Raw genomic sequence first — 26,530 nt, 5'->3', positions numbered from 1 at the left:
CGTTCGGTCCCGTATTCCGAGCCAGCAGAGCTCCAGAGCCAACCGAGGTGCGGCACGAGGCACAGCAAGGCCCCGAGACAAGACGAATCCAGGAACGAACCAGCGCAACGAGAGAGCGCGCTGCGAGACAAACGGCCTCGACGAGACCCTTTATCCTCTATGACTCTTCTTCCTCTCCCAATCAGCACGTTTTTATACTCGTGTCATCGTCACTTCCAATGGAGCCCTTTTATTGGCCCACTCCTGTCACCTTCCGCCAATCGTGATCAAGGGGCGGAGCCATCCGCAGCACCGTCCTGTTTCGTCACGGCTAGCCGACAGGGAATACTAAAAGGGGATACGCATAAACACTTACCCTAACCCGTCTCCCTATCTAATTACGTGACAATTATCATTTCCGCCTTCAAGAAATGGACATTTATGAGACAACTTATCACCACTGAATTGCTACTTATTACATTGAGATCCTGGTACAACTCGAACAGCATGGCATACCTAATTAAACATCCGAATTACCCTTTGAATGCATACCCCCCCCCCCAGACGTAACACTGCCCCCTCGTCTGGTACCACAGCTCCTGCAAGGTATATCACAGGCGCTACCGTACCACCCTTAACACTTACTGACTCACACCTATTTAACCTCACGAAATAAAGTCGGAGGGGCAATGGGCAGCGAGCCGCAGCAAACTTACCTATCCTGCTTAACGTACGACCCCCTTATGGCCTTATCCTCGCCTAAACAATCATTCATCTTTTTATTATTTTTTAAATTTAATCACATGAGAGCACTGAGCGAAGTTGCGCTCCATCCTCTGGATCATCGCTCCTGCCCAACACTCTTCCAGTGATCTGGGGAGGGGAAACAAAAGGTTCCACAAAAACACAACACTTATATTTTACATTCCTTCTCTAAGCCTTAACGACACTATTCACGGGATATTTACACGTGACCGCGTCCCCAGTGGATGCTAATAGACCCAGCGTTACCTGGGGAGCCAATTTTCAAATTTGCTTCACCCCAAAATTATGCGGACATCATGCCCTTGCTGCACATGTCAAGTTGTGCGGGATCGAGTGGGACTCACACATCTCCACAACACTCACACCATGGTCATCATCACATTTCTAGGTCATGGTCCCCATTTCAATGATTGCAGGCTGAATCCCGTCATGGCCATGGGGTGGGTTACTACACGATGATGGGGGGCATTTCAGGTGCAACAAGCCCACAGGTAAGCTTTAGTCCAACCCGGACGTTTCTCCGCCCCGCTCCCTTTGATTCCCACCCCCCCTGGTGGCCATCAGCTCTATCCCCATACAACACACTGGAAGGGGTCTCACTGACTCCTCTGGCCTTCCTGGGTCGCCAAGGTCCTAGCCGCATTGGTCGCCCAACCAGACCCTCTCCCAGTTGCCTCCAGACACCATCACCATCAGCCACCAGGGGTGGGTCTCCTTGAAGGGGGTCGCAATTCCCGCTCACCGTGAGCCTCAGCAATCCCTGTGGACAAGCACATCATCCCCACCCACAAAACCCACATGACTCCCCCCCCACCCCATCGGCCTGACATGTGACACCTGCATTTCTAACACTTCACCGACCATGACCTTCCCAGTTACCACACCATGTCTAATAAAAATCAGTGTGCACCATACAGTTCACTTCTTAACTTGAAACAACTCACACAGCACTTCTCCTCACCCGATCCACGCACCAGCCATTGGACAGCCACTCGTGCCCGCTTTGTTACCAATTACCCACTGTCCCTATTGTCACTCTAAAACCCAGCAGAACTTACAAACCTATGCCAATTTTCCCACAATTCACTATTTTCACCAAAGGAGGGCACTTCGCGACAATCTCAGCAGCCGAGCATGGCCGTATATGCTCAGCCCGATCTAGTCTCCCCGACCCCCGACAGTGATCTCCGGACCCGACCTATGAAAGGGCACCACGGATAGACCTGGTGGTTCAGCAGAAGGATTCATCCTCTCCGGGCTCGAAAGTCTATTGGAGGGTCTCTCCATCACCGGGTAGCGGCAATATCGTTGCACGTGTCCTCTTCGCCCGCACCGGAAACAACTCCCCATAAAAGGCCCCCGTGGGTATCGGTGTAATGTCTCTTCTGGTTCCGGACCCCCTCGGCCATAATAGAATTGCTCTATTGGCTGGGCTGGACCCCGCCGCTGTGGCGCACCTATTGCCGAATTACCCCTTATCAAACTTGACAGTTTCTGGCAAATTTCCAGAAACATTTGGGTTATGCCAATTTCTCCCAGCCCCCTCCCTGATCCCGAATCTCAGCCTGTCGGATCGTCACCGATGGCCTCTCTGGAACCCGACCCGGCCGACTCCACGAGGCCAGCCTGGCCGCGCACTCGGTCGCTGGGTGAACGGTGGGTGGATCCTGTAACTCCACCAGCGCTCGGACCTCAGGGTCCGGAAGAGCAGCTAAAAATTTCTCTAGTGCCAGTCTGTCCCATGCCTCCACACTAAGGTCCCGATACGCGATCCTGACTGATTGGTAAATGTCCTGTGCCAGCTCCTGCACTGTCTCGCCCGACTTTAATCTGCGGTGCTGGAACTGGGCCCGCACCAGATCACAGTTTGCCGCGAACCCAAACCGACGGCTCAACGCCTCGCAAATGTGGGAGCTGGTCAACATCCCATCCGCGATCACGTTTAACACATCAGCGGCTGGTCCCCGCAACGTTGCCAACAAATTCCCTGTACGTTCCCGCTCATTCCACCCGTTTCGTCTGGAAATACACTCAAATTGCGTCAGAAAAGCTTCAAGGCTCCCTGACCCGTCAATATTTACCAGGGGGATCACTTTCCCGGTGGCCCGCTTCCCAGTTTCTCCCTTGTCCGAATCCAGCACAGGGATCAAACACCCTTGTGGCTGCGTTTCCAATTTCGGAGCCCCCTGTGGCCAATGTTTTGTGGTGAGGGTCTCATGGGTCAATTTTGCCTCCTGTTCCAAACGTTGAATGGACCGATTCACCTCTTCCCGCAGGATCTTCTGGGCCCGCACAACCTCCTCCAAGGCTCCGTCGCGAGTTTGTAGCTGCTCCTCAACCAACCCGGACACTCTACTTACAAAACACGGCTCTACTAGGCCTTGTCTCCCTCTTGGCTCATAATTTTATCTTGTTTGTCCAAACGAGCCTCCAATCCTTTTACCTCCTCCGCCAAATTCATCCCTTGCTTCCTCAGCTCTCCCTACTCTTCCACTTGCAGCTGCATACGAGCATCCACACAGGCACGATGACGTTCCAGGCCTTCATCCACTTTATCAACCCGAATGTTCGTTGCATCAATTTTATCTACCAATTTTTTCCGTATATTTTCCCCCTCCAATGTAATTTCTACCTTTGTTTCCTCCAATCTATCCTCGAATTTACTTTGTATTTCCCCCAATTTAACATCCACACACTCCTGCATCTCAGTTTTCATTTTCTCCATCTTTTCCCCCAATTCATCCCTCATTTAATCAATCCGTGCACCCAACTGTTCCCCCATTACCCCCAATTGATCTGTCATTTCTGTCCTCTGTGTCACGAATTGATTTGCCATTTGTGCTGTCATTTCTGCCCTCTATGTCACGAATTGATTTGCCATTTGTGCCCGCTGTGCCGTCATTTTTGCCATTTCTGCCCCATGTGCCGTCATTTTGCCCCCTGTGCTGCAATTGCACTCATTAAACTTTCCAACATTGCCTGGATCGATATCGCGCCGGTTTCCGGCGCTGCCGACTCCATTACGGGCAATGAAGCATGGTCCACGCTCTGAATGGGGGAGGTTCCGATCCCACCCCATCTCTCCCTTCTTCCCCCGACACGTGGCCTTCCTCCTCAAACATCTGCACATCCACCATGGTGCAGAAGTCCCGTTTGCCGCCAATTAAATTTAATTTGAAAACTCCTGCCAAAATTTTCCCGCGCTCGTGCACTTTTCTGTAGTAATTTTATATTCCAATTTGTGGCGAGATTTTAATCTTGGTATATTCTCCCGATACCAAATATAATTTAGGGGGTTCGAAAATCCGACACCCTGACACCAATGTAACGTTCACGGGACTTGAACAGTCCCGCCAACGTAGAATGAGCCGAAACGATGGAGGCGGTTTATTTTTTATAACCCAAAGATGGCGGTTTTAATCGCTCTACAGCAAACGGGACGAGGAAGGTGGCACGAGTCGCTTTTCACTCAGTTAATAATGTTTATTTCTCTAACCAGAACGATAGTAAGACTCGGCAAGAGGAGGGATCCGTGGACGATTTGACGAGAGGTGGTGTGGGTTCGGGCATGGGGGAAACAAACAATTCCAATGGATATACAAATCTAAAACCCTCTAAGGCGCCAGGTACACACACACACAAACACACACACGCACACACACACACACACACACACACACACACACACACACACACACACACAAACACACACACGCACACAAACACACACACGCACACACACACACACACACACACACACGCACACACACACACACACGCACACACAAAACGTAGCTAGTGGTCAGGCTTGCCCGTGGTGTCAACGTAACAGTCACTGGATTGGTGCCGGATGAGCTGGCGTTGCGCTCGTCAGGGGCAGGAGACACGGTGGTGCCGAGGTTCCGTCAGCCCTTCCGCGTAGAACCGCGGTTTCCGGCCTGTGAGCTCCAACCAGCCACCGTGGTTCCTGGTGGTGTCGACCTCCTGGTGTAGGCCCAAGACTGCTCACAGCCGCCAGGGAGCCAGTTCTAGCGCCAATATGCAAGCAGGAGAGGGAGGCAGGTCCACACGCCGTTCAGTCCCGTACTCCGAGCCAGCAGAACTCCAGAGCCAACCGAGGTGAGGCACGAGGCACATCAAGGCCCCGAGACAAGACTAATCCAGGAACGAACCAGCGCAACGAGAGAGCACGCTCTGAGACAAACAAAACAGCCTCGACCAGACCCTTTCTTTTTATGACTCTTTCTCCTCTCCCAATCAGCACGTTTTTATGCTCGAGTCCTCGTCACTTCCAATGGAGCCCTTTTATTGGCCCTCTCCTCTCGCCTTCCGCCAATCGTGATCAAGGGGCGGAGCCATCCGCAGCACCGGCCTGTTACGTCACGGCAAGCCGACAAGGAATACTAAAAGGGGATACGCATAAACACTTACCCTAACCCGTCTCCCTATCTAATAACGTGACAATGATCTTCTTCTTCTTTCGGCTGCTCCCGTTAGGGGTCGCCACAGCGGATCATCCGTATGATCCGCATAGTGATTTGGCACATGTTTTACGCCGGATGCCCTTCCTGACGCAACCCTGGTCGCCTCTTACGACACAGGGATATGGTACACCTATTTTAACCGGGGTATACACCGGCCCAGTATACTGGTACTCATTTTGCCGACCTCGGAAGGATGACAGGCTGAGTCAACCCCCTGGTGAATTAATTCAGTGGCCCAACAGGGCTTGAACTCAGGACCTTTTGGATCCCAAGCCGCTGCCCTAACCACTGCGCCAACACCAGGCTAATAACGTGACAATGATCATTTCCCCCTTAAAGAAATGGACATTTACTTATCACCACTGAATCACCACTGATAAGACAACTTATCACCACTGAATTACTACTTATTACATCGAGATCCTGGTACAACTCGAACAGCATGGCATACCTAATTAAACATCCTAATTACCCTTTGAATGCATACCCCCCCAGCTCCCCTCCAGACGTAACAGTAAGTTGGGTGGTCGCTAGAGTACCCTTATTTTCACTTTTTCCGTCTGTCTGTATGTTTGTTTGGATGTTGGGTGGTCGCTGGAGTACCCTTATTTTCACTTTTTCCGTCTGTCTGTATGTATGTTGGGTGGTCACGAGAGTACCCTTATTTTCACTTTTTCCGTCTGTCTGTATGTTTGTATGTATGTTGGGTGGTCGCTAGAGTACCCTTATTCTCACTTTTTCCGTGTCTGTATGTTTGTTTGTATGTTGGGTGGTCGCTAGAGTACCCTTATTTTCACTTTTTCCGTCTGTCTGTATGTTTGTTTGTATGTCTGTATGTAATGGACAGCTCTGGAGGCCAGAGGAGTCAACCGATTTTGATGAAACTTGACAGGTAGGTTCATACCAGGATCCAGTTCTGATTTTGAGCACCGTTGCTATGGACACCACCGTTGCCTCGCAATGGGACTTTGAAATTTTTGAAAAATCCCCAAAAAATTATTTTTTCGAAAATCAAAAATCGGCTTCCGCGCTTTTATGCGCACTATAATCAACCTCTTTGTCAAAAATGTTCAGCCCGATCCGTCAAAAACTGTATGATTAGTATGCAATTATATAAATATACATGGAAAGTTATGTATATAGATCAGCGTTTCTCAACCTTTTTACCCTTGTGGAACCCTTGGAATAGTTTTCATGTCTCAGGGAACCCCTGCATAAAAATTATTATATACCATTATTAATATCGAGCTCTTTTATATTTTTATCGCAGTTCACTTGGTAAATATAATATTTTTTTTCAGATACCTGGTTTAAGGAAAAAATGACCCCCTTTTTGTCAAATTTATTGGAAATGAAAAAAAAACCATACTGCTCGTTTATGAGACCTCACACTGAGGTTTGCATTCACAAAAAAAAACTTTTTTAAATAAAAATAAAAATAAAAAACACACCTCATGTAACTTAATAAACAAAACTTAAACAAAAAACTACCCCCGTGTGGGGGTGACGGTCATCTCTATAATTTCCACAAGTTCTCAATGTTCAGTTCAGGTAACCACGAAACAGTCCAAACTAACTGTTAAGATTGAAATAGTTCACAGAGATACACTAGGATAATACTACTAATGACATAATTAATAAATATGTTTTGTTCATTTAGTACCCGGATTGACACATCAGAATCACCAGTAAGTGCAATATGTGGTTTTCCGGTCCGTCCACTCTCTGGGGACATTTCACTTCCGGTTGTATAAAAAAAACGAAAAAATAGGCTCAGCTCTCGGAGATTATGATAATCATGTAGATTATTCTTCACTGATTATAATGCAACTTTCAGAATGAAAATTGGTCAAGTATTTATGGAGATATTGAGGTTTGAAAAATCGTTAGAGCGAGCAAATTCATTAATTATTAATTCCACGGAAGTTTCGTGACACTGCACAAAGTAACATGTCAGGTATGAAAAAACATTTTGTATGCCAGATTCATTAATTATTAATTCATTAATTATGGAATGTACTCATTGATATATTAATCAGAAAGCCCGAAGCATGTAGCATAATTTATCACTTATCCCCTCATCCAGGATCCGTGGCCTCGCCCCACAGCCTGCAGCACTATGTCCGCCAGTGATTATGTTAGATATCGGCACGATCGGGAGGAGCTTGCGAATTATCCCTGCTGATGCACTGAATTGATGCAATCGTTCAGCCAGAATATTGGTTGTCAAGATGTTGCGTGATTAAATCACCAAATACAGTCACTCGAATTTATACCGCCGACATACTTCTTAACAATCACCTTCGCCCCAGAAACCACAGTCAATCTGAACCACGCTGGCCACTGCTCAGACGCCATGACCGGACTACTGCGCAGTTCTACTACGCAGTTTGGTTAAAGATGACTCGGCATTTTGGCGCGCGCGCACGAAATTATATTTTGAAAATAAATGCCGACGTTTACATTTCGGGTTTTGAAACTTTTGCACCTTCGGCGGAAAATGTATAAATATAAAAGGCTAAAGATGTGTTTTATATTTATATTTCATTTCTCCTTCCTTCCTTCTTTGCGAATCGCATCGGCGTTTTTGGCCATCTTCCAGATCACGTGACGATCAAACGGGAAGGAAATTCAAAAATCTGTCCGGTCAGATACAAGATAATATTTTTTACTATCATAATCAATAAACAGTTGCCGAATATCTTGCAGAATGGCAGAGTAGATAGGTTTTGAAAATGGCGATTTTTATAACTTACGTGACCTCGTCCCTGACCTTGAACCCGGACAAAAGTTATATCGTCGTGCAACACTCAGCGACCTCGACCCACATACTAAGTTTCATCAAGATCGGAAAGAAAAATTGTTGACGGACGGACGGACGGACATTCGGTCCGGCTTTATTAGGTCATCTCGGTAGAGATGACCTAATAAAGCTGAAGCAATAAAGGTAAACTGAAGAACTAATCGAGAGAGAGAGAGAGAGAGAGAGAGAGAGAGAGAGAGAGAGAGAGAGAGAGAGAGAGAGAGAGAGAGAGAGAGAGAGAGAGAGAGAGAGAGAGAGAGAGAGAGAGAGAGAGAGAGAGAGAGAGAGAGAGAGAGAGAGAGAGAGAGAGAGAGAGAGAGAGAGAGAGAGAGAGAGAGAGAGAGAGAGAGAGAGAGAGAGAGAGAGAGAGAGAGAGAGAGAGAGAGAGAGAGAGAGAGAGAGAGAGAGAGAGAGAGAGAGAGAGAGAGAGAGAGAGACTTCGCGCTCGGAAGCACAGAGAAGATAGATGGACACCGTGCATGCGTCCCATACTTGAGTCAGTTACTCAATGATACACGAATCCGCCGTGTGCAGGACGTCCACTAACCAGTGAGGGCGGTTTCACACTGGTGCCATATAGACATCGTTAAATACATTCCCTATGGTTGTTATAATTGTAAATAATATAAGAGGTTGAAGCCTCTATTATAATAACCAAGGAGTTTCCAACAATATGCCGTACGTGTATAGTAAAATTACGAATATTAAATCAAACAAAAACTACTCAAAAATACATTAGCCTATTTATTATTGTTTCTTGCGGAACCCCTAGCGACCTCTTGCGGAACCCTAGGGTTCCGGGGAACCCCGGTTGAGAAACACTGATATAGATAATCGTCTCTACCTCCAAAAGTATGAGGCCGATTATGATGAAACTTGGGTGGTAGGGTTATACATTGACCGAGTTGTGTGCGAAAGCGAACCATTGCTATGCATCCATCCGTTGCCTAGCAACAGCTGAATAACTCGTAAATTTTGGGTACGATGATGGAAAAAATCATATCTCCGAAACCTAGGGGCAGAGGGATTTGAACCTTTGTACATATGAGGATCTTATTGAGGACTACAATAATAAAAACTTTAGCGTTTCATTATTTCAATATTTTAGAAGGGTCGTCTCGACCCCCCAATGTACGCCCCTGCACTGGAGGAACTGCCGAGAAGGGGATTTCTCGGTGGGACGAAAATGCTTTAAATGAATGATAAAGGATAGCGGTAGCACCCAAAATCGTTATGAGGGAGATCCCACAACCTGAACCCATACTTTGACTCTCCTTCTTCCCAAATCGACGAAAAGCGTGACTCGAAATAGCCCGCCAGCCTCGTGTCACGCCCCAGAAATAGGCTATTTCAGACATAGATCCCGCATAGGTAAACAAACTCTGTGTTACCGAGGAGGGTTGCCTGACCATATTATAATCCGCCAAATCATATTGCGGTATTTTGAGGCACGCGACTTTGGTGAACACAGAGATAATATATCATTACATTTTATGGTATTTTACACAGTTTTTTTCATACTTGAGAAGCAACGTACTTCATTCAATGAGAATTACGAATTACAAATTACATAGTATATTTTCACTCAAAATGGCAGCCCTTCAAAAAATGAAGTCCCACAAATGTCAAAATTTCTCTAAAAATCGCTTTTTTTTTTAGACACACACACAAAGGTATGTTGGACGACGAAAAGGTAATTGTATCATCCGGACACCGTGTCCCCATGTTACGAATAAGTTTTCAGGGTCTGGCTTGCATTTTTTTGAAATGTAGGTGGAGACTATCCTTGATCATATCTTTAACCAGGGTCCATAAATAAAGGGTAGATTAGCTCCGGTGCACACGGTTTTTAAAACCTCAAAATTTCACTAAATTCCGCGGGCATTAGATTCCATTATTTGGTGTTCTGAGAGATAAATGATTGATGTATGTTATGGTGTAATCAGTTTCCCGAAATACACATTACTTACCGAGGATTTTGATCATCCAATTTCACCAGGATATTCTCGGATGGTCTCGGGGCCAAATTCATTAAAGATCCCTCAACAGCCTGTCTGACGTCAGCTGGCCATGGACCATTCCCGGCGAGCTAATCTACCCTTTATTTATGGACCCTGCTTTAACTAAGCATTGACCATTTCGCTCACCTGGTTTGTGAGTGACTGGCTGTGAGTGTAACACGTGTCTTGATGTCTCCACGCCATACATTTTTCTTCATGGATTTTATTTCTTTATACTTTCAGATCGTTGAATTTCAGCCTTGAATTACCGTTGATAAATCGTACCTGACATCATCCATATATAACGTGTATATAAATTTTGTCAATTTTCAATAATTGTCTGGTTGATTTATCGGCCCACTTAGCTCGGCGATTTCAATCAATTATAAGGAAACTTGACTTTGTGGACATTGCTGACGGATATCAGAGCAAGTAACAAGGTAAATTTGAAAATAACAGCTAATAATTGGTTTTATTTTCCAACTATCGGTCTTACATTATTGAAAATGCCACCGCTATGCAAAGAATCTGAGGAACCGCAAGTGGAAGGTGAAAAATGAAACTTGAGATGGAATGTGATGATGCAAATAATTCAACTTCCTCGGTGAACGATGGCAACTGCGAAAACCATCAATGTCAGACAAGTTACTCTGAATCACACAGCAGTCATTTGGATCAGCCAACTGTTGAAGCTGGATCTTACTCTGAATGCTGTGTGGAAAATGTTGATTCAAATGAGGGTGTGCTAAATAAAACTGCCCTGAGTAATGATGTTGATGACGACGATGACGAGATAGTATTGACCACTGAGATAGTTCCACGTGAAACCAAAGAACCAAGTTTTGTATTTACTACTCCGACCAGAGCCCAATTAAATGTCCTGCATCATCGATTAGCCACAACTCTAGCATCCGACTTGCCCTACAAGGTACATGGTCGTGCCCCGTACTGTGGTCATGGCATGAGACTATCGGACAGTTTTGAAGTGTGAACAATTGCTGGTGATGGAAATTGTTTTTTCCGGAATTTATCAGACACTCTCAGTGGCAACCAGTCATTGTACTACAGTACTACACAGACCTTCGCCAACGGCTCGTCCATTATGAACACCAATACAGTCACCTCCTTGAACAGCACATGTAGACTGGAGAGAATGTTCATGAACATATTAGGCTCTTGCAGATCAATGCAACTTATGCGAAGGATAGCGACATTGTCGCTGGTAGTTCTATGCTAAATATGAACATATTTGTGTAGTCAGGTACCAACCGGAAGTGGTCATTGGCAATGGCTGAAGTACTCGCCGGGCATGTTATTCCCAGTCGATGGACCAGCAGATATGTCCATATACATCAGGAACACACATTCTATCCATTTCGACCTATTATATCGTATGCACGAATCTTCCAAACCTAAACGAAATGCAATGCCAACGTTGCGGACTAAATTATCCAAGGAACAGAGAGCCCGGGAAAAGAAACGACAGCTCAGACCAGATCAAAGTTCTGAAACCGAAATTGATGAAAAAAAGTCGACTAGACAAACAGGCGGTGTATATGAAAGTAAGGAGAATAGCTGAAGTGCCTGAAGAAAAAGCTGATCGCTTAGAGAAAACTCGAACACTAACCAGAATGTCCAGAATGAATGAAACGCCAGAACAAACTAAGATCAGATTAGAGAAAGTACAGACAGCAACCAGAGTGTCCAGAATGAATAAAACGCCAGAACAAACTAAGATCAGATTAGAGAAAGATCTAACACTAACCAGAGTGTCCAGAATGAATGAAACGCCAGAACAAACAAAGATCAGATTGGAGAAAGATCTAACACTAACCAGTGTCCAGAGTGAATGAAAAGCCAGAACAAAGATCAGATTAGAGAAAGTACGGACAGCAACCAGAGTGTCCAGAATGAATGAAATGCCAGAACAAACGAAGATCAGATTAGAGAAAGATCTAACACTAACCAGAGTGTCCAGAATGAATGAAAAGCCAGAAAAAGTAAGATAAGATTAGAGAAAGCTGAGTAATTCCATGTAAAAATGGACATGAAGCATAATATTTGAAAATGTATTTTTCAAAAGGATTTCTCTTGGACGGTGTTTAGTTCGGTCTGAATTTTCATAATTTATGCGATATTTACTTCGTGGATTATGTCACGTGATTTGGCGGCCATCTTGAAAGAACTGCCTCAACGTCTTCCAACGGTAAGCTCCACCATCATTAACCTCCGCCATCGAAGATCGGAGGTGACTGTTTTCACCCCTTTCTGTTTGTTTGTTTGTTAACCTCTGCCATCGAAGATCGGAGGTTACTGTTTTCACCCCTTTCTGTTTGATTGTTTGTTTGTTTGTGAACAGTATTACGGAAAAAACTCCTCGACGGATTTCGACGAAACTTGGTGGGGGGATTAGGTATGGTCCAAGGATCATGCCATTACATTTTGGACCAAGTCCAAAGTCCAATATGGCCGCTATGGCGGCCATCTTGAAAAAATATTTGAATTTTTTTTTTAATTTCTACATGTTTTTAGTGATTTCCAACCCCCCCGCCAAAAAAAAAAATTGTTAGAGAAAAAAAACATTTTGAAACTTTTTTTTCAACAAAATTTCGATTTTTTTTTTTTTGCATATCTACATGTTATAAGTGATTTCCAACAAAAAAAGCCAAAATTATAATTGCGGCTGATTTTGGAACTTCAGGTGGATATACCCACGTAAAATCAATTTCTGTCTCAAGGATTCTAGTTATGACGAATGAATTGAGTATGGAAAAGTTAAAAGTAAAAGGGAAAGTTGCAAACTATAACTCTGTGAGCAGTTGACGTCAAATTGAATGAATAGGATATCAGGTTGACTTGAGTGACCAAGCAGTATTGGTGGCGGAGGTTTTGCACTCTACCGAGTGCTCCCCCTCTAGTTCTGTCTGTCATCATTTTGTCGAAAATATGGCTATTTGATGAATGTTTTAATCCGAAGTAGTATTCGCTGATGAATATTACTGATATAGGATCAGGCTGTAGTATAATTTTTCAAACATTTCCACTGTTGTGTACCTTTTTTTTGCATTTTATTGTACCAGATGCACATTGTTACGTCCGTTACATTTTTTTAGTGTTATTCACGTCTGCAGTCCACGGTCTAATGCCTTTTTGATCAAAATATAATTTTTTTCTTTGCAAACTCATCCATTATTTGTAAATTATACGATTTTCCTTGAGGAGTCCACTCATTTTCTGGAAAATTCAGTAACAGACGTAACATAGGAGTTGTAACGGACGTAACAGATGGTAACAGCGTCCGTTACAAAATTGTTTTGGTGTACAGCTGGGATTCGTGGATAAAGTTTGGTGAAATTGCAAGTTTAACAGGTTGGCATGTGTGTTAATATACATATTCACACATTATCTACCAATCATTGGTGCCATTATTGTTTTTAAATAGTTTCAATGGTATTTTTGGTTTTTTATCGGCCCTACTAGAGCCTATGCTCCTGTACGGATGATTTGGTGATTTTTATTGCTCTAATTGTTCTTCTGATGACTGCACATTCATCGAGGTTAATTTTCATGGAATCCCCGTCGTGAAATTTAAGAGAAAAGACACTTTAAATCCAGTTTCCAGCTTAGCGTGTACTTACAAGTACGTACTTACTTTCTTCTTTAGATGGGGAAATCAGTGGCGGAAAGAATGCGTGAGTACTGGCAAAGAATGTCGGACGAAAAGAGGTCCGCCGTACTGGACAAAGAGAAGTTGAGAAAGAAACAGGAGCGATGTCGGTGGGACGAGCAGCGCGTGATGCGCGAAAACGTTGTCGCGTGTCAGAATGAGGAAACATCGGGAACGGAAAGTTACCACCATTGTCGAGAACGTCGCGACTGCGAACTTGACGCCCGTCAAGGTTTATCGCTCATCGCAAAGTTTCGGAAAGGCGATGAACAGAGCGCAGGGTGCCTTGCCGAAAAGTTCGCGCAAGAAAAAGTGAGTCGTCAAACGACTGGCGGAGAAGTTCCACTTAATGGAGAACACTCGGCGCCAGTCCAGGAAAACACAGCAGATGTTTAAGACGGAAGACACGGTAAAACGGTTTTACCTCAGCGACGAGATATCTCGACAGATGCCCGGACGGAAGGACGTGAAAACTGTTATCATCCATGGAAAGAAAGAAAATGTGCAGAAAAAACAACTTGTTAACCTCCACCATCGAAGATGGACGGAGGTTACTGTTTTCACCCCTGTCTGTTTGTTTGTTTGTTTGTGAACAGTATTACGGAAAAACTCCTGGACGGATTTCGACGAAACTTTGTGGGGGGATTAGGTATGGTCCAAGGATCATGCCATTAGATTTTGGACTTGGTCGAAAGTCCAATATGGCCGCTATGGCGGCCATTTTGAAAAAATATTTGAATTTTTGTTTTTGCATTTCTGCATGTTTTAAGTGATTTCCAACAAAAAAATTAATTTGTTAGAGAAAAAAAAATTCGATTTTTTTTTTGGGCATTTCTGCATGCGCATCGATCTAGTTTAGTTTATTCAATCGTGGTTCAGTAGAGTCTGATCCGTTTTGACCTACAATGAATAGGATATCAGGTTCATTTAAGTGACCCAGCAGTATTGACGGCGGAGGTTTTGCACTCTGCCGAGTGCTCCCCCTCGAGTTATGACTGTAATGGAAGCATACAAACAATTCAAGCAACAACATCCAGATATAGAGATTGGAAAGTCGAAATTTGCGTCCTTGCATCCAGGAAATGTCATTCTCGTTACGGAGCGTGATCATAATGTCTGCTGTTTCCGGTATCACGAGGACTTCGACCTCCTTCTCCAGGGCGTTAGGAAAAACCTATCAACTCTACCTGATGCGCAGATGCTGATCAACGAAATCGTCTGTGGGTGGAACCTGCAGTGTTACCTCGGACACTGTGACGTTTGCGAGCAAACTGTGGATCTGTTAGTAACGACTTACTTCCAACTTAGCGACATGTCGACAACATGCGACTATCTGCAGTGGGATGACCAGTACAGGAAGTCCCCGGTTTCATCTACACTTGGCGAGACCAAGACCGAACTGATCAACCAGCTGCGCAGAATGAGACAACATGTCTTCATTTCTAAAGTTCAGCAAAGGCAAGTTAAGGTACTACGAGAAAGATTGACAAGCGAAGAGGCAGTACAACAGGAAGACTTCTCCGAGAACTTCAACATTAAATTCCAAAATGAGGTTATGAGCGCCCACTGGGCATCAAATGGTGTCACTTCCTTCGTCGTCATCAGCGATGATTTGCAGCACGACAAAGCTGCCGTTGCATGCTTTAACAGGGTCATCATGGACATCGCTAACAAAGAAGGGGTCATCAAACGTTTGCATCGTTTCTCTGATGGGGCGGCAAGCCAATTCAAAAACCGATTCTCCTTAAGTCTTCTACTCTATCGGGAGAAAGAACACAAGGATCTAACTCAGATCGATTGGTTCTTCTTCGGAACCTCACACGGCAAAGGTCCCATTGACGGAGTGGGCGGAACTGTCAAACGTGCGGTTTGGAGGCGAATACTACGCGAACAAGTCGTAGTCGGTACCGCCGAGGAGTTCGCAGCTGTCGCCTCCGAGTGCTGCCCCAACATCACCATAATATACGTGACATCAGAAGAAGTTGAAGCCGTCAGGAATGAATTGAATGACCTTTGGATGTTGAATCCTCCAAAGTCGATTCCAGCTCTCAGGTTCGTAACGCAGTAAAATCACGAAATACGTTCTAAACGTATGGTGATTATCAACATCAAAAAAATGAGGCACTATGCCGCAACATTGCATGGAAAGAATGATTTATAGTGTATTTGAAATATTGCAGGTCGCAGCATATCGTGTGCAGAGATCCTTCGGACGCCAACAGTTTATTGGTCTCGGAGGTGGTCCCTTTACAGGGATAGCTGCGGGTGCCAAATCCGTTCAGATTCAAACGCCAGCGACACTGCAATCCGAGGATGAACATGAGTCTCAGGATGACCCTCCACACCCTCCACGTGACGACGCTTCATACTCCCCGCAGGTAGAAGAAGAAGCATATTATGCGGTGGACTTTATCAGTCGTTTTTATATTGGCCGCACACTAAAGCGCAGCCAGCAAGCTGGATTTTGGGAGATGAAATTTCCTCACCAGTCTTCTGTCGGTGGCCGTAACATATTTAAATGGCCTGCCACAGACGACCTGGATAAGGTTCACGATTCAACCATATTTTATGGACCTGTTGGATTGACTGGTGTCTGCCAGTTCACAGTTGCTCAGCTGCAAGAAATAGAAACGGCGTTCGCCTCACGAATGTGAGTCGAAAGATGACTGACGTGAGGCTGAACATCCACTTGTCCGTGTTGTATGTGCACAAAACTTGGGTGCATGTACATGTATGTAGTGTGTAGTACATCATCGTAGGTATGTGCAAAGCAGACCACGCATTTCCGCATCGATGTACAGAGTATTTTGCAGGTTCTCCATCTATTGTTTTGTGGTCACGGAGTTGTGGCATTAAGTTGGTTTTGGAGTTTCTCCCCATTTTTTCAGATTTTATCACACCTTGTTATTCATTGTTTCGGGGTTGCGGCAGTTGCCAAGTGTTAACTATGTTTGCGGATCCCTATTCATGTGTTTTGTGACAATTCAATATGCCTTCCCTGCCCCCACGTCTGTCATGTTCGCTCCTCATCCCATACATCTCAGTTGATGTACTCATCAACATATTTGGTCCATTTCTCTCTGTGCCGATAGTCTGCAAGATGGATATAGATCAACATCAACAAGGCATATGCAAGCAATGAGGCTTATACAAGCTGTTAGACAACCAAATGTTCGCTGATGTATGTAAGAGATTGTATCAATATCATAAAATGCGCCCGAGCATTGACTATCCAATATGTGATCGCATGAGTTACGTCCGTTACAGTGAACTTTTCAAAATATTTTAACAAACAACAGACAGATCGTATCGTTGGAATATAGAAAGTATGCTACTAATGCTTAGTTTGCTTACCGTGAATGAAAGGTATACTACAAATTCGTTATTTCGCAGGATTTAAGAATTGTGCTATGGCCAGTTTTAGTTGTGTCCATTTCGATGTTACGTCCGTTATGCCTCTTAATGTTGATTTTTGCTTTTGTCGTAGACTACACAGTGGGGTTTGTACCAATATCAGAAAGCCATAGAGACTAATTATGATATGTAATAAAGAAACTCTCTGTAATATGGCCAACCTTTTCAAAATTTCAACATTAGTGATGCAATTTTTGTCTCAATGTTACGTCGGTTACGCTGGAATTACCCATATCCCACTCATTCATACCTCAATATGCTCTAAACTCATGTGTTATAAATCTATGTTTGGACATAAATTTGCTGATCTCTTGATATTCTAATTCTCTCACATACAATTTGATATTCAGAGACCTACTAAATTTAACCTGAAATATGGATTAATAATTCATATGTAAAATTCAGTGCAAGTCCAAATAATGTCTGCATTACCTGTAAACAATACAATACATTTACGTTCAAAAATGTGTCATTACACAATAGTTTAGAGCAAATAGACTTATAAATGATCAATATATCATGCGTCCACTTTATTGCCTCAAATGCCACACAAAACAACTAGAGGGGGAGCACTCGGGAGAGTGCAAAACCTCCGCCGCCAATACTGCTGGGTCACTCAAGTGAACCTTATATCTTATTCATTAAATATGATGTCAACAGTGCTGACAGAGTTATAGTTCTTTTCCCCAACATTTTTTTTTGGGGGGAGGGGGGTTGGAAATCACTTAAAACATGTAAAAATGCAAAAAAAAAAATCGAAATTTTGTTGAAAAAAAAGTTGCAAATTTTTTTTTTCTCTAACAATTTTTTTTGGGGGGGGGTTGGAAATCACTTAAAACAAGTAGAAATGCAAAAAAAATTCTTTTTTGGGGGGGTAACAATTTTTCTTGAGGGGGGGTTGGCAATCACTTAAAACGTAAAAATGCAAAAAAAATTTTTTTCTCAAATTGTTTTTTGGGGGGGGGGTTGGAAATCGCTTAACATATGTAGAAATGCAAAAAAAATTTTTTTTCTCTAACAATTTTTTGGGGGGGTTGGAAATCACTTAAAACATGTAAAAATGCAAAAAAAAATTCTCTATTGTTTGGGGGGGTAACAATTTTTTTAGGGGGGGGTTGGAAATCACTTAAAACATGTAGAAATGCAAAAAAAAAATTCTCTATTTTTTGGGGGGAGGGGGGAAAAAAATTTGGGGGGGGGGTTGGAAATCACTTAAAACATGTGGAAATGCAAAAAAAAAAAAAAAAAAATTTCTCTTAACAATTTTTTCTTTTTTGAGGGGAAAAATTTCCAAAATTTAATGGCATGATCCTTGGACCAGACCTAACCCCCCCATCAAGTTTCGTCGAAATCCGTCGAGGAGTTTTTTCCGTAATACTGTTCACAAACAAACAAACAAACAGAAAGGGGTGAACACAGTAACCTCCATCCATCTTCGAAGATGGCGGAGGTTAAAGATTTAATCGGTGTTTAATTCTTGAAGATAAATATTTTTAAAATTTTTAACATTTTTGGAAGCAGCTTCGTGTGACCTTTCATTTTAAACTTACTTCATTTATATATCATTTGTATGTGAATACTACTTTCTTGAATAAGTTTTTGAAGGAAGGCATTAAGTACAATCATGTACCAATGAGATTATCAACAAATAAAGGTCTCCAGATATCCATTTTTCATTCCATTTAATGTACCACAATTTCACTAAAAATGTCATTTATTTGGGTAACAATTTGCTTGCACTCTGCAACTGCTTAAAATTGCTGAGAATACATTTCCAAGAGTCTAGGAATTTCCACAGCTGGGGGCCTGAGGCCCCCAGACCCCCGTCTTTTATTTTCACCTCGCTGCGCCAGGCAGCCACCTGAAATTTTCCATACATGGAGGTGATTTGAAAAGTGTGGAGAACCCTGTACATGGGAATAATACTTTCCATGCAACCCAAATGGCCGCTTAGCAACGGGGCCAAACAACAGATGCGGCTCTTCAGATGCTTCAGCCGTCCATCAGACACACTCTGATCGTGCCAAATGTCCTCGAGGAGCTGCATCCTGCCGATATCACTCGAGACACATGTGAGCCAGTATTCACTGCTCCTGTTGACGAGGCCTGGTTCAGGAAATCTGAAGAAAACAACTATTCCGTGAAACGAGCAGAAGCTGCAGACCAAGCATTCTTTCTACATCGTCAAGATTTGGAGACAAGACCTTAATGGACAGTATTCAATCAATCAATCTTGTCAGTGGAACCACAGCAGACAGCACGAGGATACTTGCCCATAATCCTTGCTCCGGCTCATGAATTAGATCCTTTAAATACAGTTGTGAACAGATGCATGGCAATATCTTCACATTTTGGACAGGAGCATACAGTGCTCACGGTGGACCAAGCACTCTACTGCAGAATAATGGGACTAAATAAAAGTGGTCTGTTCCAGAATACCAAGATAAGTTAATTCCACGGCTTTGTGGTTTCCATATCTCGATGAACTTTCTAAAGGCTACAGGAGATCATATGGATGGATCTGGATTTATGGAGGTGTGGGTGGAGAGTGGATTGCTGGGTCAAGGTACAGCAGAGCTTGTTCTTTCAGGAAAGGCATACAACAAGGGTATGAAGGCTCACAGACTCACCTTACAACAACATCAGCACTTACAAGGCCTGTGGCGACTTTTTGTGCCAACCTTTCTTTCGTTTGTTGCCGAAGCAGATAATAAATGCCAAGCCGAGCTTTCCACAATAGTCGCCGATGACAAGCCTGAACAAATTTCAGAACTGGTGTCCTTTCTGATGCAGGAACGGTTTTGCAAGCTTGTGACAGATTTTGTTGAAAGTAAATCTGATGATGTGAACTTCATCTTCTGGTGGCAGTACGTGGACATGGTCTCCACATTGTTGCAGTTCACGAGAGCCCGGAGCGATGCTATCTGGGACCTTCATCTTCATTCCTTCAGTCAGACGTTGCCATATTTCAAGCGGCATGACCACCTGAACGATGCAAAATGGGGTCCAGTATATCTCGCTGAAATGCACCAACTTCCAGAGGCCGTCGTCAGAGTTTCAAAGGGGGGATTTTGTTGTCAAGCGATCCACTCAAACCCTGAACCAAGCACATTCAGACCAAGCCATGGACTATGGAGTGGATAAATGCCACAGGAAAGAAAGGTGGTGGAATCATTGGTATCACCAAAACAACATCAGCACTGCTCAGGTGGATCCTTTCAGATAATCCGAGACCACACATGGCAGCCGAAACCCATGCTACAACCTTTGTCTTGGGAGTACACAACCTTCACAACGAAGCTACCAAATCACGACAAAAGCGTGACAACGATAATGAGAGTGTCTTGCTGTCGACCTTCCAGGTACTCAATGTGTTTTCAACTGTTTCACACCCAGAGACGTTGCAAAACATTGCCACAAAGGACGTGACGACAGCAGCAATAGAAGATTCCTTACTTCGTGCCAAAAAAACGAGGACAAGGGGAAATCACTGACTTTGTGAAGAAGAGATTGATTGTCGCAGAGCATCATGACAAAAAACCATGACAATACAAGAAAACGATCCTGAAGGCAGACAGAAACGTCCTCCAACGTCCAATTACTGAATATGAAGCCGGTCGTCCGGTTGACTTGCCATCTGTGCTAAAGCATGAGCTTCATGCAGTCCGTTTGTCACTTGCAGGAATGAATGGAATGGTACACTCCGCACTGGGAACAAGTCAGTTCTGGCAGATGACGAGGAAATTAAAACTTAATAAAAATAAATAAAGTTTAAAAATAAATAAAACAAAAAATTAAATATAAAATAAATCTATATATAAATATATATGGAACTCTAATTGTAGCCGCCTGCACGTGGTGAGTTGTGGGGACGTTCACAGAAACATTTGAGTGAACCAGCTAAGAGCTGCAACAAAAAGAGTTTTTTTCGGTATTTATGAATCAAGGTGTCAATAACAATCGGATATATCCTGAAAAAACGGTCGTTTTGTCTCAAAATTTCAGTGTGTACTCTCCAACCAAATCCCTCCCTTCCTCCTCCCACTCTCCTCTTCCCTCGCTCCTCCCACTCCCTTCCTTCTCCCACTCCCCTTCCTCCTCCCACTCTCCTCTTCCCTCGCTCCTCCCACTCCCCTTCCTCCTCCCACTCTCCTCTTCCCTCGCTCCTCCCACTCTCCTCTTCCCTCGCTCCTCCCACTCCCCTTCCTCCTCCTCCCACTCTTCCCTCGCTCCTCCCACTCCCTCCTCTTCCCTCGCTCCTTCCACTCCCCTCCCCTTCCTCCTCCCACTCCCCCACCCATAATATGGAATAGGCAAAGCCGAGAAGCGAACGTAGAATTCTCCTTACATTCGCTTCTGACTTTACATAAAACTTGTTCACAACTGTATACTTGCCAACTATACCGTGGTACATGTAAGCGCTGCACAGCTGATGATTTTGACGCAATTTCCGGTTACTTCGGCCTGGATTCGGGATCAGCGATCAAATAATGTAAATCACGATTAAAAAATATTTTTTGATAATGCGGGAGATATCTTTATGAAAATTAACTTTGGGAAAAAAAATAATTGAATAAATAAATGAATGATCACTTCTGGTCAAGAATAAAATAAATTAAAAGTTCCGGAAAGAGTTTCGAAATCACTCCCGGTAATGTTAAATACAAAATAAACACTTCCTGTCATGAAAAAAATCACCTTCGGAAGGAGAAAATTAACTTTGGGGAAAAATAATTGAATAAATAAATAAACACTTCCGGTCATGATCTCCCGGCATGCATCATTCCCCATGACAAAAACCGGAAACAAAAAAAAAACCAGAAGCAAAATGGTCATAGCCGACACGGATTCACAATTGGCAGGGTATTGTGTTGTTTTTGTTGTTTCCTATTCTCTCATGTGCACACGTCAAGTAATATTCACACGATAGAAATAAAACCCAATCGTGTTTATACACCGCACAGCGTTTAACAACAACCGGAAGCAAAAGGTCATATCCAACGACACCGATTCCAAATAGCCAGGGGTATTGTGTTGTTGTTGTTGTTGACCTATCCTCTCACGTGCACGCGTTAAGTATGAAGCTCACTGCGTTCGCTATCAATGCCCCAAGAATGTGTCAAAAAATTGTAATTTGGCAGCCATTTTGTTTGTGCTAATTAGATGGTAAAAAACTCAACATTCGGTTTGGGAACCGGGTTAATCAAGTTTATCATTCCCTAATTATGTTAAAAAGTGAGGTTCCCAACTTCTACCCAAAATGCACCTCGCGGTCACATGTCTCGGAAAACCCTTGTGTGGAGGACTCGGTCATGTACAATCCCAACCGAGCACTAAATCCTGAACACGGATCTTCACCCCTCGACTCACTCACTATTTAAACAGCGCAACAAGGGGAAAACGGGTCTCAAGAGAGAGAAACAAGGGGAATGTAAAATACTCAAACAAAATGGCGGGAAGGGAGATGGTGAAAATAAAATGGCGGTTTGTGGCGTCTCTTCACCGTCACACAGAATCGATCTTTGATACAGAAGGACATTTGACCCATCGTGACTTCGCTACATTAAAACCACATTAATTAAATCGATCATTTTATCTGAGTTTACTGGGGAGGGAGAGGACGGAGAACATGGAGACAGACACACAGACATCGGTTTCAGACGAGTCTGACCGTAACGAGCCCTCTCAGCACCACCATCTTCACAGGGACATCCCAGGAGCACTGGCTGGACGAGGTCTCTGGATTTTCGTGCCGATTCCTTCGTAAACGTCTCTCGTGGAGCCTTCGGTGAGGACGTGAACAACTCACCACAAAACTCACCACACAAGTCACAACAAAACTCACCACACAACTCACCACACAACTCACCACAAAGCTCCTTTCACCAATTCACCTTCGCTCTCCTTCGGCTCACGTGACCCCGCCCTTTTATACAACTGTCACTTGTCGTCTCGCTCACTCCTTCCCGCCCTGGCCCCGCCCTCCGCGTTCTCATGTCGCTCATTCGCCCGCCCTGGCCCCGCCCTCCGCGTTCTCATGTCACTCATTCGCCCGCCCTGGCCCCGCCCTCCGTGTTCTCATGTCACTCATTCGCCCGCCCTGGCCCCGCCCTCCGCGTTCTCTTGTCGCTCATTCGTTCCCGCCCTGGCCCCGCCCTCCGCGTTCTCATGTCGCTCATTCGCCCGCCCTGGCCCCGCCCTCCGCGTTCTCATGTCGCTCATTCGCCCGCCCTGGCCCCGCCCTCCGCGTTCTCATGTCGCTCATTCGTTCCCGCCCTGGCCCCGCCCTCCGCGTTCTCTTGTCGCTCATTCGTTCCCGCCCTGGCCCCGCCCTCCGTGTTCTCATGTCGCTCATTCGCCCGCCCTGGCCCCGCCCTCCGCGTTCTCATGTCGCTCATTCGTTCCCGCCCTGGCCCCGCCCTCCGCGTTCTCTTGTCGCTCATTCGCCCGCCCTGGCCCCGCCCTCCGCGTTCTCATCTCGATGTCAATTGATTTTATAATATCAATCTCTATTATATCATTATATTACATGAATTATACAATTATATCAACATATCAATCTCACAAATGAGAGTTCATCCACCTGAATGAAGGGGGTAGAGGTCGAAGTGAGGAGGATTTACTGATTTGTATTGGTGGGGCGGGAGGGGGGGGTTAGAGTTAGAACCAAGTTGTATGGGGGGGAGGGATATGGGTCGAAATTAGGAGAGTTCACCAACATATATTGGGGGGGGGTGGGGTAAGGGGAAAGGACACGAATGTTCGTGATGTTCAAGGTATTCACATTCCAATCTTCGTGACCACATGAAGTCTTACAATGAGTTAAGGAGAGAGATTTACTGGTCACGTTAACCATCGCTAACGAGTACCCGCTTGTGTGTGGATAAAAACGGAGACCGTCCCGGTCACACCGATGGCCTCGCGGCTCCATATGAACCAGAGTCCCTTTATAGAGAGGGTGGCGACATAGAGGGTCCGGAGAAATCGAGTCACGTGATTGCGTGGAGCCATTTTGAGTCCATCGCGGACAGGATCGGACGCATACCGGGCACGTTTTAACGTTCCCGCTGTACGCAGCGTCCCCATTCGTGTTTTACATCGATTTTACTACAAAATGACAGGTTGTTGCGCCTTTGGGTGCACAGATAGAACGGAGAAGGGATTCAAGATGTATAGATTTCCATCAGATGCTAAAAGACGGAAAATCTGGGAGAACAGAGTCAGTCGTGTTGGATGGAAAGCAACTTCTTGGTCAGTTCTCTGCCAGGTCAGTGTGATGGTGGTAATGGTCCCATATGTGTATACTTGTGTGCTGCGAGTGAGACTGGCCTTTGCTTTGGCTTTCCAGGCTTGTTATCCATTACTCGTGGATTAATTAGCAATTGAAGGGGAAGGCATCTTTATTTAAAATTAAGTTTGAGTTGGAGTCTTCGAGCCAGAACAATTAATATAGGGTCAAGATCATGTCTCCAAAGCCAGACTCAGACTCAAAGTCAAAGTCAAACTAAAGTCAAAACAAAGACGAATGAACGGAGAACTGATCCGGGCTAACTCGGCCCACTCTTCAAAGGCAGGGTTAGGGTCAACACTAACCCTAACCCTAAACCTGACCCTAAGCCTAAATCTAACCATAACCCTAAACCCTAACCCTAGCTTTTAAGAGTAGGCTATACCAAAGATTTAAAATCAATTGGTGTGGGTGTAGACTGCCGGATCTCAGGATACTAAACAGGTCGACACCCCATAGAAGCATAGAAGGGAGCCAGCCCATCTAACTTCGGAGTGTAGAATGGTCGGGACTGGCTTTTACACGAGTGAATGACAGGCTTTGTTTTTTAACAAAATTATGTCATTTGCTATAAAAGTGGAAGGTTACAGGTTCACGGTTTGAGTATTAATCGTAAACGAGTTCAAAGCCTTTCACAATGGTCTCCGAGACGTTCGTAAAACAAATAATAAAATAAGTTTTCTTTGTTGTACTTTCACGTGGAAGATATGATTATTGTCATTCAAATTTTCAGTGATGCTTCAGAAAAAATTTGCTAGAAACCAATTCATGCCAGTTATACAGTTGTATGCCACAACTGAGAAAGAAGGGGGGCATGCATTGAATGTATGTATTTGTCTCTGTTGATTTGAATGTGTGAGGACATTAACTTGTGTTTGTGTGTGTGATTTTCAATTTATAATTTGTATGTGTGTGTGTGATTGTAAATATGTAATTTGTATGTGTGTGTGTGATTGTAAATATGTAATTTGTATGTGTGTGTGTGATTGTAAATATGTAATTTGTATGTGTATTAGAGATTGTGTGTGTGTGTGTGAGAGAGAGAGAGAGAGAGAGAGAGAGAGAGAGAGAGAGAGAGAGAGAGAGAGAGAGAGAGAGAGAGAGAGAGAGAGAGAGAGAGAGAGAGAGAGAGAGAGAGAGAGAGAGAGAGAGGGGGAATGAGGGGCAGTGTGGGGTGGGCTAATCTATTTTTGGTGGGATTAATATGTGATCGGCAACATGCAGCAAAGTTTAGATTAATAATTTAAATATGAAAATTAAACAAAACACAAATATGTACCCACACACGATAAACAAGGTCAAACAACTGCAGAACTACAAAGATAACTGTTATCATTGTATTGTACATGTACACGTATAAACAGGGAGGTGGGAGTTCGAGTCTCGCTCTCGCCTCCCTGAAGTTAAAATGAGGTTGAAATAAGCATCACGTGGACTTGTCTAGTTCATCCCTTCTTTGTCATGGTGCGAAATGTCTGACTGTTTAATCACAACCAGCTCTGTGAATTTCTTCTTTATCATATGGCTCTTGGTTGTCATAAATATTCTATTTTTATTTGTCATCTTCACATAATTTGTTCATGATCAACATGGAAAAGCCAATTCCCATCTCTCATACACGGAGAACATCATGGAATACACGGTTCAATGAACTAGCGCCAACCGGCGGCTCCGCACTCACACCGCACTGAATGGACTCAAAATGGCGTCAAATCCTTAGTTGTCGCTACTCTCTCTATAAAGGGACTCTAGAATGGGGGTGATGGTGGGTCTGTGGGAGGGGTGAATGGGGGTGATGGTGGGTCTGGGGGAGGGGTGTGTGGGGGTGATGGTGGGTCTGGGGGGGGGGTGAATGGGGGTGATGGTGGGTCTGGGTGAGGGGTGTGTGGGGGTGATGGTGGGTCTGTGGGAGGGGTGAATGGGTGTGGTAGTGGGTCTGGGGGAGGGTGAATGGGGGTGATGGTGGGTCTGGGGGAGGGGTGAATGGGGGTGATGGTGGGTCTGGGGAGGGTGTGTGGGGGTGATGGTGGGTCTGTGGGAGGGGTGAATGTGGGGGTGATGGTGGGTCTGGGGAGGGGTGAATGGGGGTGATGGTGGGTCTGGGGGAGGGGTGTGGGGGTGATGGTGGGT

At 44.5% G+C, this 26,530-nt stretch overlaps 2 protein-coding genes across 2 annotated transcripts in view; one reads left to right on the top strand and one right to left on the bottom strand.

Annotated features, from left to right (window-relative positions):
- LOC147007883 (transcription initiation factor IIA subunit 1-like) overlaps positions 1-23,042 on the bottom strand; it is a 98,897-nt gene extending 75,855 nt beyond the window's left edge. The window contains exons 1-2 of the mRNA XM_085866097.1: positions 22,982-23,042; positions 22,784-22,895 (exon numbers count right to left, since the gene is read on the bottom strand). Coding sequence (XP_085722223.1) covers positions 22,784-22,810 — 27 coding nt within the window. The 5' untranslated portion in view covers positions 22,811-22,895; positions 22,982-23,042. The remainder of the gene's footprint in view (positions 1-22,783; positions 22,896-22,981) is intronic.
- Positions 1-26,530, top strand: part of LOC147007881 (uncharacterized) — a 51,566-nt gene that overhangs the window by 1,822 nt on the left and 23,214 nt on the right. The window lies entirely within an intron of this gene.

This window comes from Eptatretus burgeri, chromosome 23 (assembly GCF_056783735.1).
Source record: "Eptatretus burgeri isolate ZD-2024b chromosome 23, Ebu_testis_v1, whole genome shotgun sequence".
Taxonomy (NCBI): Eukaryota; Metazoa; Chordata; class Myxini; order Myxiniformes; family Myxinidae; genus Eptatretus; species Eptatretus burgeri.
This window is presented reverse-complemented; position numbering and strand designations above follow the sequence as displayed.